Source organism: Daktulosphaira vitifoliae, unplaced genomic scaffold (genome assembly GCF_025091365.1).
Source record: "Daktulosphaira vitifoliae isolate Bord-2020 unplaced genomic scaffold, ASM2509136v1 Scaffold_4, whole genome shotgun sequence".
In the NCBI taxonomy this organism is placed as follows: Eukaryota; Metazoa; Arthropoda; class Insecta; order Hemiptera; family Phylloxeridae; genus Daktulosphaira; species Daktulosphaira vitifoliae.
Window position 1 is genome coordinate 32,433,803 of NW_026099575.1, and position 11,993 is coordinate 32,445,795.

Below are 11,993 nucleotides of genomic sequence, written 5' to 3' on the forward strand. Positions count from 1 at the left end.
AACAAACAGTCAGAAAGTTTTACAACTTATAAGCCACGGCTTATACCAAGAGTGTCGGAGTACTGAATAACACATATAGACTTTAAATTATTGTTTTTCATGCCGTGTAAAGTAAAAAAAAATCGTACACCTCTCTACGTGTGACACAATAACGGAGTATGCGTTGTCGAAAACGTCAAAGTGGAAAACGGAAACGTTCGACAGATCATTAAGTGGAACAATCCTTTCGCGTGTCATATGAATGACATGCGGTGTATGTGTTATTATTATTGTGTCATTCTTACCAAGCCGAATTTATTATAATAATGATAACCATTTTTGTTTTTAATTCAAAATCGAACAAAAATGTTTTGCTCGTTTAAAAATAAAGCCGACGAAACTTTTTATTCATTTTGCCTGATCCGCGGAAAAAACGTAATGCGGAAAACAAGCTGTCAAACAGGTCAAAAGTGAGCTCGGGCTTAAAAAAGCGTACAAATTATCCGCCGTGACGTCGTTGGATAGTAGTGGTGACAAAAGGACTACACGGTAGTCGTTTTAGTTAAAGTAATTCATATTGAAAACGCCACGGCAGCGATGACAACTATTTCAACGTCGCCGGTGCATATTTTCGTGTTACAATGTCAAAGTGAATTACGGTTTAATTATTGTAGGTTTTGGTTAAGTATGAAGCAGTTCAGATTTGATTTACTTCGGATTAACGTAATTATCGACAATTTTAAAATCCGTAAAAACTAAAACCCTCGACAATTGTGTATTTTCACTAAAGCATTGAAAATTCAATTAAAAATATTCCGACGGTTAAATTATGAAAACACAAACAAATCTTCACTGCCTCGTGTCCTCAATGACTTTCATAATTACACGCCGAATATAATAAATATGCTGAAGACATCATAAGTTTTTGGTGCCCACGTTCAAATCATCAGTCATACTATTGTGTCTTTAGAGTACTGTTTTAGTTTTGGCATATAATTAAGTATTTCGGACATAATTGAATAAATACCGCCAACTCTACACGGGCCTATGCTCGTGTGTCGATTTAACGTTCTGTGATTTACCAATCTCCCACGTATAGTTTAAACATGTTTAAACAAGTAGGGTTATTGCTTTTTTTTTCTACTTTGCACGACTGTTAATTGAGTCAACAAACTCGAATAGAGAAACGTACAACGTAAACCTGTGGACTTGGTTGTACGCCCGACATCCAAAGACCTTCGTTCCCACGCGCTCGATATAATGGAAACATATTGAAACGTTTAAGACAGTCTGACGCATCTATTCGCAAAGCCTCGTTTGCAAAAATTTACCCAAAATGCAAACTGATCGATACACAGCAAAACGCTGTAAATTTCGAACGTTTTTTCCACAACGTGTCCGTCGTTTTCAATGATCACTACGTATGTTTCGTTTGTAAAAGGGACCGCCATAAAACTGCAGCGCCGTCGATTAAAGTTTATATATTTCTAACGGAAGTGAACGTACACGTGCTATCCAATAGTGTGCTGCTCAACGGCGTCCCATTTTGTGCATGGGGAGGGAAAGTAAGCCGAGAGAGGGGGCAATCAAACCGAAGCATAGGACGAAGGGGTGCGAGAATTTATTTCCGGTTAACTCGACACCACGGTGCGGCGGCAGTGGTGTAAAAACATGGCAGAGGGAGTTAAGTGGGCGCGGAGTTGGATGACAGAAATATAATTTCCCCACTAGGTTTCGTATAAAAACGGCTAGCGCTCGTTAACAACACGCGTTGTTGTGTACTCACACCACCGGAAATTTTCGATGCCAAAAGGGACCGAGACGCAAGATGGAGATAATAATTGTATGGGTACACAGCAGCATCCAGAGTTTCAGCAGGCTGTTCTCGGTCGTGCAATTAACGTAACAGCAGTGACACGGGGTTCGGATAACGCATAAAATGTATGACATTTTTAAAGATCATTCGCTAATAACGAGACTAACAAACAACACAGATACACTGTCCGCATAGCAGTACAGATGTGAATCCGTACTCGGCCGTTTGACTGATTTTTGTTTTTTCGTCTCCCTGCGCTTTCCAAATGTCCTTGCCCCGTGATTGATTCTTTAATATTGATTTATTTTCATCCAGTCCTCCTCCCCCGCTGTTCCAAACTCCGGAAATGCACTTGGGAAACGATTTATCATCGAAAGTCTCCTTATTGGCACTTGTTCAAACAAAACCGCTTTAAACTGTTATCGTCCTCTAAATATAAATCCCACTCGAATAAAAGAAATACTGGCAAACAGTAGAAATAATGATGAAACATTGTTGTAGAGTGGTCGTTTTTATGAGCATCTGCACAGTTTTTTATGAAGTTCATAATAACACTAGAGGTGCATAAGAAAATTATTATTGCGTTCTCGCCGTGAATTTTTAGACTACTCGATGATATAATAATTAATGTTTTACGAGGAAAAGTCAGGATCAACTATTTTCATTAAATAATGGCGTCTACCCTCGGCCCATTTTCTCGAAGTAAAAAAAAAAACCTCTCGAGACATCTCCTTTGTTGGTGTTAAGAAGTTGTAACACAATATATAATACTAGACACTGTTTATAAATATCAAACGCACCAAAGTAATATAAACTTGTAAGAAATAACCAACTTAGAGTACGCGATAGCGTTTCGTAGAATATATTTATGAAGTCTAGGTATAGTTTTTACTTTTTTCAAGTAACTTCATTTATATAAACATAACTTTGCACTCCGAGTACGTCGAACTTGTTCATCAACTCGAGGTCTTACCCTTTACGTATCTGAAACGCTCGTGCAATAAAGAGTTTGACTGGGACTCAGTGAAAATGCCACTAAAAGTCTGTTGCAAGACCGCAATATTCTGTGATTTGTCAAAAACCTACTGCCGTGTCAAGGAACTTTAGATTTATAGCGAAAAACGATCCTATTTTTTTGTTTACAATAATTTATAACTTCGCAAGTGTTTTTATTTTCTTCTTTTGTATAAACGAAATTCAACCGGACTAACAAGAAACGGGGACAATTCCCAGGAATATAACTAATCTTAAACGCCATCGTTGGTTGGACAAAATAAACTTGGTCTGCTTATATGAAATATTGCCAAAAAGAAAAAAAAACTAAATAAATAAATAAGAAAAACGGTGAAGTTTCCGTATCCTATATCGATTTTGAAGTACGACAAGACCGAGCTAAACGGGTTTAAAAGAATTGATAAGAAATCTTGAAGGTAGGTTTAAAAAAGTATAAAACATCTAGAAAGGGTGGCCCAAAAAAAGGGAAGCTGTACATTAAACATACATATATACAACTATGGCGCTATTAAAAAGGTCCTATGGCAGCATTTATACACACTGGAAAAAGAGCAGCATTACTTATGAATTAATCAGACGGTAAACCTGAGTTCCCCTAAAGCATTATTATTCTAAAGCCCATCGAGTTGCATTCGCGGAAAAACCTTTTGCTTGCTTTTCTGGAAGTATTTTCAACACAGTTCCGAGAAGTTGGGTCGATCCAATTATTTCAGTCGTTTTTTTACGGTCGACTCACTTCGATTGATGAAAAAATAATACACGCATGCATATAAATTATTATCGAGAACTTGTCTGACGTAGACGTGGTGTTATTGCCCTCAATTTTATCGGCTATAAAATGTTCAACGTACCTACCCTATAAGTTAAAAATACATGCTCAAGACTGAAGTCTTGATTTTTAAGCAATTATAAAATATATATTTCATATAAAAAGGTCGGCTACTTGATACTAAAAATATAGAACTTTTTAAATAAATACCAACCATGGACAAGGATAATTCAATTTTAATTAAATAGAATGATTTTTTTTTTTATTTTGATTTTAAACAGGTTACAAATTTATGTGTACACTAAGTGTGTAATGATATTTAAAGTAATACAAAAATCATATCAGTATTAAAACTAATACATTTGACACTATAACAGGGTAATCGCTGATTTTTCTTAATCATACAACTGTAGTCTTATTTGTTTAGTGTTCTCATAGATTAAAGGTCGTATAATAAAATGCAGGACAAATATACAGTGCTGTATTGGATTTAATGTTTAAATAATACAACGTTACCATAGCACACCATTGACCCTTTTTAATAGCTATTATTTTTTTATAATAATATTAATTTCTACAACAATATATATATATATTAATAGAGTAAGATTCACAATTAAAAATCACGCTATTGTTGGATGGCTGGTCATTAATAAGAGTTAAGGATTTGCCACTGACTGTTGTGAGTACTTGCGTGTGTATGGCACCACTTCAACATGCTTCGCCCAATTCGGGTCTGAAAATATTATATTTATTTCACTCTGTTAGCAAAAGTGGTTATTTTAATGCGTTAATATTTTAAATAGAAATACATTTTTTCCTCGATATTATTAATGGCCAAATTTTTTCATAAATAATCGTTATAGATAAAATTATCACCGTGAGTATTTTGATTCATAAAAAATATACCAATTAACGTTGACATTCTAAAACTAAAACAAATTGGAAATTAATTCATCATTAAAAATATGTTTTTTAAACGTCAACAAAACATAAACGAGTCCAAAGAAATGAACAGACTTTATAGTAGTTTGCCCAAGACCAGTGTCGATTGTGGTGACAGTAAGCAGGCGTTCTGCATAGGCATTATTCGTACATAGATGAATATTGTGCCTCTTGTTCAGTATAACTACAACACGTTGCACCGGTAGTTGGTTCAATTTTTTATGATTAAATGATATAATAACGTGCTTAGATTCATCGGGAAATATCCTTTATAATGCAATTTACAAACGCATAAGTGAACAATAACGAAACTTTTAAAATAAATTAGTTTTAAAGACAAAAAAATACGATTATACAAGTTTCTATTTTATAGTGAAACAATTCTTGGATAGCGTACGACATAAAAAATGACTGAATTAAAATAATTTAATAAAATAAAATAACACAATGATTTTGTCCCAGAACATCTTATTAAGTTTTACATTGTTACATAATAATAAAAAACAAACTTTGTCGAAACAAAAATAACATAGTTATAATGTTTACGCATAAATACTCTTGTACATATAAGATTAATTATTATTGAATATCTTTTGATTATATTGTACCGTTGGCGACATTAATTGTAAAATTATTACTATTTCAAGTACAACTATTAGTAAGCGTCGGTTCCGTTGGGCAGCGCTGCCGTTATTGTTCAGTGCCGCCGTCGTTTTTTAGTGGCACACATCGCCATCGCAGCAGCACCGTCGCCGTCCGTAGCAGTGGTCCGCCAGAGGAAACGTCCCGTCTCACCAGACGTTGCCTGTCCGTTCAGTACACCACGCGCGCTCGTCCTGATCGGTTAGCCGGTCGAAACTCTAATATTATCGCACAGTCGGCCGAACACGTAATACAAAATATACCTATACGTTGTGCGTATGCGCGCGTCACATCTGATCGGTAGTAGTCAGCAGCAGCAGCAGTTCGTAGTAGTGTATAGTAGAGCACTGTCAGTCGTTTGCAATCTCTCAGACAGGCACGATATGCTGTCCGACCGTGGGCAACACAACAACGAGCAGCAACAACAGTTGTATTAACTTTACCGACTAGTGCGTTGATATCGTTTAGTTATTCTATTATTATTTTTTTTTTATCATAATACTTAACCGGTGCGGCTTAGGAAATTAAAAATTATTTTAATTTAATCGCAGTGACCGAGAACTTGGTATTCAAAAAAAAAAAATTATTTTGTTCGACCCACGTTATGTTTTGAAATAGAAAAAGTGATACGTATTTTTTTTTTTTCAAAAAAGTGTCTGACTGACGAGAGTCAATTTTTTTTTTTTCGGGATTTAACGAATTCCCAGTTTTATTGGATATCTGTAAAATTGTTACCACACGATGGTGCCCAAACAAGAGAATCGCGATGACACAACGGATACCAATGCGGACATTACTCAGCAGCCAATGTTTGGATCACAGATGGTCGACGAAAATTCACCGACCCCGTACTCTGATGCCACACAGGTGTGTGTTTGTGTATTTATGTGTCCCCCTAAGATACCCGACCAACTCTCGCGCGTAACAGTATTTTATTTTTGATATTTATTTTTTTGTTGCGAAATTCTTATAATTCTGACAATATGAATAAAAAAAAAAAAAATTGATAACCCGATTGAGTGATAACCCGCCAGAGTTAATATAATTTTTTTTCCGTACCGTCTAGTAGCCGGTCAATTAATCGTTGGCGTGTGAATTAAATATTAGTCGGAACATCTCTATGGGATCTGTTATCTTATCGCCGCTCCGTTCGGGTCCGCGTGTTCGCTAGCAACAATAACAATAAATAATAATAACACTCGGAAAAGAACGCGTTATTTTTACTGCTGGTTAGGGACGACCCAAAAATAGGCGATTGAAAAAAATGTACAAGTGTTCGCAACGTTGTAGTATTGGATTTAAAAAATATTTTATTTATTTACACAGACGAATTTGTTTAATTATGTTCGATTTATATAAATTTTAATTGCCCGTCGGTGTTTAACTGTAACGAAAACGTTTTTAACGTTACTGCCTTTTTTTTTCGCTTAATCATTATTATTATTATTTTTTATCACGTTAATAATTATTTCGCGTATTGAAAAAAAAAACATTTATTTTCGAATTGTACTCGAAATCAAACGACAATTATTATCGATTGTCATTAGCAGGTTATCAACACCCGGAAACGTTAGTCCAGCGACAACGCCGCCCTTGAAATTTTACCAAGGTCAATAAGCGCGCTAATCCCTCAACCCACAAAAATTGTTTTTATATGAATAAATAACACATTATCGAGTGTCTGCCAATGAATTAATATTTTTCTCGATTTTCGACAGCTAATCATTATTTATGTACTGGATAAAGTATTTTATTTGTGTTTAAAAAAACGAGTTTCTTCGTTCTACCGAAGCCTTTCGTTTAGTTTTGTCACTTCAATTGACTTGCACAAAACATCTAAGCTCGCGACCTTTTCGTTTTAACCGTTCGATTATTTATATTATTTGTTTTCCGCGGCCGTTATTTTAATTAACGAGGAAAATAAAAGTCGCCCGTAGAACAATATTAAATCACGAATAATAATTTTATAGTACAGTTAACACTGGAACTAATTGGTTATTTTCATTTTTAATTAAAAAACAAATAAAAATAGTTTATTAATACGCAGTATTAATATGCAGTATTTTTGTAACGTGTTGTAAATTTCGTATTAAAATAAATGCTAATAATTTTACTATTTACGCCTCTTTATAAATTAAATTCAAAAGATATTTGCATAATTTAAACGCTCTCATTAATATACATGTTATAATAATAACATCGCGGCATCGAGTTTTTCATTATTTTCGCCTAAATCTCAAAACTGATATTTACAATAAAATTCTTCAAAATAAATTGTATTTTAATTGAACGTAATAATGATAATAATAGTGAAATATTTATTTAAAAAATGTCCGATATTGCAATCCGATAAAATATCGAAATTTCATTTTCATCGCACGATTCCATAATTAAACGACGACCATTTGCGAGGGGATATTAGAGGGGGTCACAGTGAGACAGGTGGTTGCCCCGTTCGAAGGTTGTGTTTGCGAGGCTCGTAATGAGTCATTCGCCTTTTCCGCGTGCCCAGGACGGTGGGGGGGGGCTGCGGTGGTGGTGTGGAAGGTNGGGCCCAGGGGGGGGGGGGGGGGGGGGCTGCGGTGGTGGTGTGGAAGGTTGCCGCCCGCAGCTGTAGCAGTTTGTCGGGCGGCGTGCGGGCAAGCTCGTGTATGCGCTTGTTAATGACCTTGAGTTACACAACTCCGCCGGCCTCGCATCTTCCCGCTGCCTTGACAGTGAAAGTAACTCCGCTGCGGCCACCACCTCGTCCGCCGCCGCCGCGCTACTATTAATAATGTTACAACGCTCGTTTTTTTTTTTTTCTGTTTGGATTTTGTAAAAACTCTAAAATAAATAATAAAAAATGCGCAAAGTTCGTGCCAATAATTATACACGTTGTGTCCCAACAGCGCGTATCGGCAACGACAGCCAAATTGCTTTAGGTATTTTCTTGACCCGCGGGGGAGTTGCGTATCTGCGTGCGTAGTTGGCCGTCGACCGATTTTTCCAAAGGCCGTTGGCCCCTGTTTACGGTGATGCATGAAAATTGTTTGAATATCGCAGCCATTACCTTAACCTTTCGTTTGTTTTTTATTTTTTTCCAGACCAAGAAAAATAACCCGAATCACATCAAAAGGCCCATGAACGCATTTATGGTGTGGTCACAGATCGAAAGGCGCAAGATCTGCGAACTTCAGCCAGACATGCACAACGCGGAGATATCGAAAAAATTAGGCATGCTGTGGAAAACTCTATCGGAAGAACAGCGCAAACCGTTTATCGAAGAGGCGGAACGTTTGAGGCTAATGCATCTCAAAGAATACCCGGACTACAAATACAGACCCCGCAAGAGAACGCCCAAGAACGCCGCCGCGGCCGCCAGTCCTTCGGTCGCCGCGTCCAACGCCGTCACCAAACCGCAAATGACGCCCCAGTCCAAGTTCCGGAAAAACATGTGCAAAAAGTTTGCCAACAACATAAGCCGAGTGACGTCCACCGTGACGTCGGGCGCCGTTCACCTGTTGGAGACGGCCGGCAACTCGGCACCGACCGGCCGGACGTCTACGTCGTCACCGCTAGATCCCAAAACGTTTTTCCGCCGTAACCCGATCATACAAGTGAACAGAATGAGCCCCGTCAACCCGGATCGGCTGAAGTATCACTTCACCATTGAGACGTGCAAACCCAAAGAACTCGTTGCGACCGAAGTCCGAGTGCCCGCGTCCGTTCACGCCAAAGTGCCGACCAGTCCAACGTGCGACTCGCCCAACTCGCCAGAGAGCGCCACCTTCTACGACGAATCTCCGCCGTCGTGTTTCGACAGCAAGCCGCTCAAAATCAAAGTAGTCAACCCGTTGAACACATCGGCCACAATCACCGTACTGCCCGGTTCCGATTTAATGGACGACGACGACGACGACCTGATGCTCAGACCGGGATCGGCGTCCCTGTTGCCCGACCACCAAATCGACCTTCACGCGTCTACCGCCGACCTCATCTCTAGGAACCTAATGAAAGACGACTTGCTGGTAAAAGCTGAACCCTCTTCGTCGCCTTCGCCGTTCTTCAAAACCGACAGTCCATCATTTTTCGTCAAACAGGAACCGCTAGACTGTGATTCCGAATCGGCAGCGCTGGGCCGAGTCGGAGAGAACCCGTCCTTGGCCGACTTGGACTCCCTCACCGACCTCATCCAGATGCCGTCCGACTTCAAGATGGACATCGACTGTCTAGCGTCCGATTTGAACGGCGGAGACGGCACCGGCGTCCGACAGAGCTCTCATTTGGAATTCTCGTGTACGTCCGACATGACTGATATTCTGTCTCACATGGGCGTCACTGCCGACTGGGAAGACGGTCCCCTCGGCCGTCTCATCAATGGCTGCTGAACCGCATTAGCGACGTAGCCATCGTCCTCCACCTGCCCCTACATTTAAATCAGGTATTCTGTGATTGGTTATTATTTTTAAAGTTAATTTATTCATTATAACATTATGTTTCTTCTTCTTTCTTCATATATATATATATTATTATTATTATTATTATTATTATTATTATTATTATTATTATTATGTATAAACCTAACAACAAAACATTTGAAACGCGTTTGGAGTAATCAAAAAACATGTTATGTATTATGATTGTATGTATGTTTCTACAGTACTGCATAAGTTATTTTTTTTTTTGTTAAAGTTTTCATCTTTTACGACGGCCCTTTTGTACGATTTTATGTAAACACGAGCGTGTGTATTATGTTTTAAAAAATGTATATCAATAAATTTTAAATATATTATATATTTGACAAAATGGTAACTCACTATGTTTTTAGCGCAACATATAACAGTTAAACGATACTATAAAAACTTGTAAAATGTTCATTATGGTTTGATTTGAAACTTAAGTATTCGTGTATAAAATATAACATGTATAATTTATGTGTAAATTTATATTTTTGCTTTACTGTGACACTACCGTATTTAATTCTAGTAGAGCTTAAACAGTGTATCGCTTCGAAAATTCTTCTAATTTTTTTTACTCCAAGTGTGAACGTATTTGTTTAGATGTTTTTATTTATATTTTTTAATAATAATCACGTTGTACTATAATAATAATTATACTGTTGCTTAAGTGTTGATAAGTATATAGGGTGCTTCCAATTTGTATTTAAAAAAAAGCAAAAAAAAAAAATGATTTTTTTAGTATATGTGTAATATATATTGTGAAAATCTTATGTCCGAATTAGAAAAAAAAAGAAAGGAAATCGTTTTCGTCATCTCGTATGTTTGTTTTTGTGCTTTGGCTAGATACTTACACATTTAAAAAAAAAACATATTTTGAATTGCCTGAATTTTTAATAAAACGTCAATACAAATATTACCAATGTTAAAAACAGTTCCACTGATAAATCTAAATATACCATGTACATAAATGAAAAAAAAAAATACAAGGGCGCGTGATACGGTGGTGTTAGTATCATTTTTACCATTTAAAATCCACAAGTCATTTTGTACTGTATAATATTGATGAAACCTGATAATATGATCTCAAAGTAAAAAAAAAATAAAATAAAATGATGTGTGTTTTTTTTTTTTTTTTTTTTATTGTTTAACTTCAATAACTTTTTCTGAACATACTAGTTTGAAAAAACACGGTAATTCTTGTTTGGCAAAGCATTTATGGGTTGTTTTGTAAAAACTTATGTTTTTCCTACTATGTTAGCTCTTAACTAATAATTATTAAGTGCAAAGTGTTTTAGTCATGATACCCGTTTTTTTTAATACAAATTATGAAACAACTATATGTAAAAAATATTACAAGGTCTTTATAATTAATATATATTTGCCTTAAAATTATTTTGTTTGTTTTATTTTTTTTTTTTTTATTATTAAATAATATATACAAATTTATATAAATATATAAAATAAGTGTTTAAAAAGATAAACCCCTCCCCTCCCACTTTCTTATCTATTTTATATACTTATATATTATTATTATTATTATTATTATTATTAGTTGGTTTATTATTATGTATATAATGATGTACCATATAGTGTTGTATATAGATTTACTCATTTTACATTATTACAGGTTAGTCTTACGTACTTTACCTATTGTTCGCAAGTAAATCAGTATAAATTATAATGATGTTAAGAAGTTTTAACACTTTTTATTTGTGTACGTTTAAATAAAAAAGAAAACTCGTGCATAAAGCGAAAAATATATACATTATATAAAAGTGTAATCTTTTTTTTATATCCTTAAAATTATATTTATATAATTGTTGATAATCGTGTGTATTGTGATTTATTTATCATATCCTATCATAATTAATCCTTTCTCGCAGTGTAAAAACTCTTTTTTAACCACCAGAGGTTTCATAAATGTTTGAATGCCACGGTTAGTTTGTTGGTTTGCAATGGCAATACGATACAACAGACCGTTGACTTGTTGCCGACGGGCTTTGAATTTAAAATAAAATTCTGTCCGGTTAAGACTTCTAACGCACAAACAATCGACTTTGAAACGATAAATTTATTAGTTAGTCATTGGATGTCGTTATGTTCGACCACTGCCTCGTCGTTGTATAGATAATGAATGTTTCGGATGATTATTAATTATTGTGTTTCGTTGTGTCATACCTGTACACTACTTCTATTCGAATGAATTCTTAGCACACCGCTCGGTAGTCTACTTACAATGGCACCGTCCGCCGCCACGTCTAGACACTTATTCTAATTAAAACTTAGTAACCCGGTGATTGAGTAATTTTATACTAATCACAATATTATGACGATATTGCTTAACACCTTAAGAAATGATCGGACGCGTTTAATCAAAAATTGTTTA

General features: G+C 36.0%; 1 protein-coding gene across 1 annotated transcript; it reads left to right on the top strand.

The window, feature by feature from the left end:
* The first annotated feature begins 5,315 nt into the window (after positions 1–5,315).
* LOC126906250 (transcription factor SOX-4-like) lies at positions 5,316–10,645 on the top strand. The gene is made up of 2 exons (XM_050686668.1): positions 5,316–6,032; positions 8,252–10,645. Exons 1-2 carry the CDS (start codon positions 5,907–5,909, stop codon positions 9,533–9,535), a joined length of 1,410 nt encoding a protein of 469 aa, XP_050542625.1. The 5' UTR covers positions 5,316–5,906; the 3' UTR covers positions 9,536–10,645.
* Positions 10,646–11,993: the final 1,348 nt, after the last annotated feature.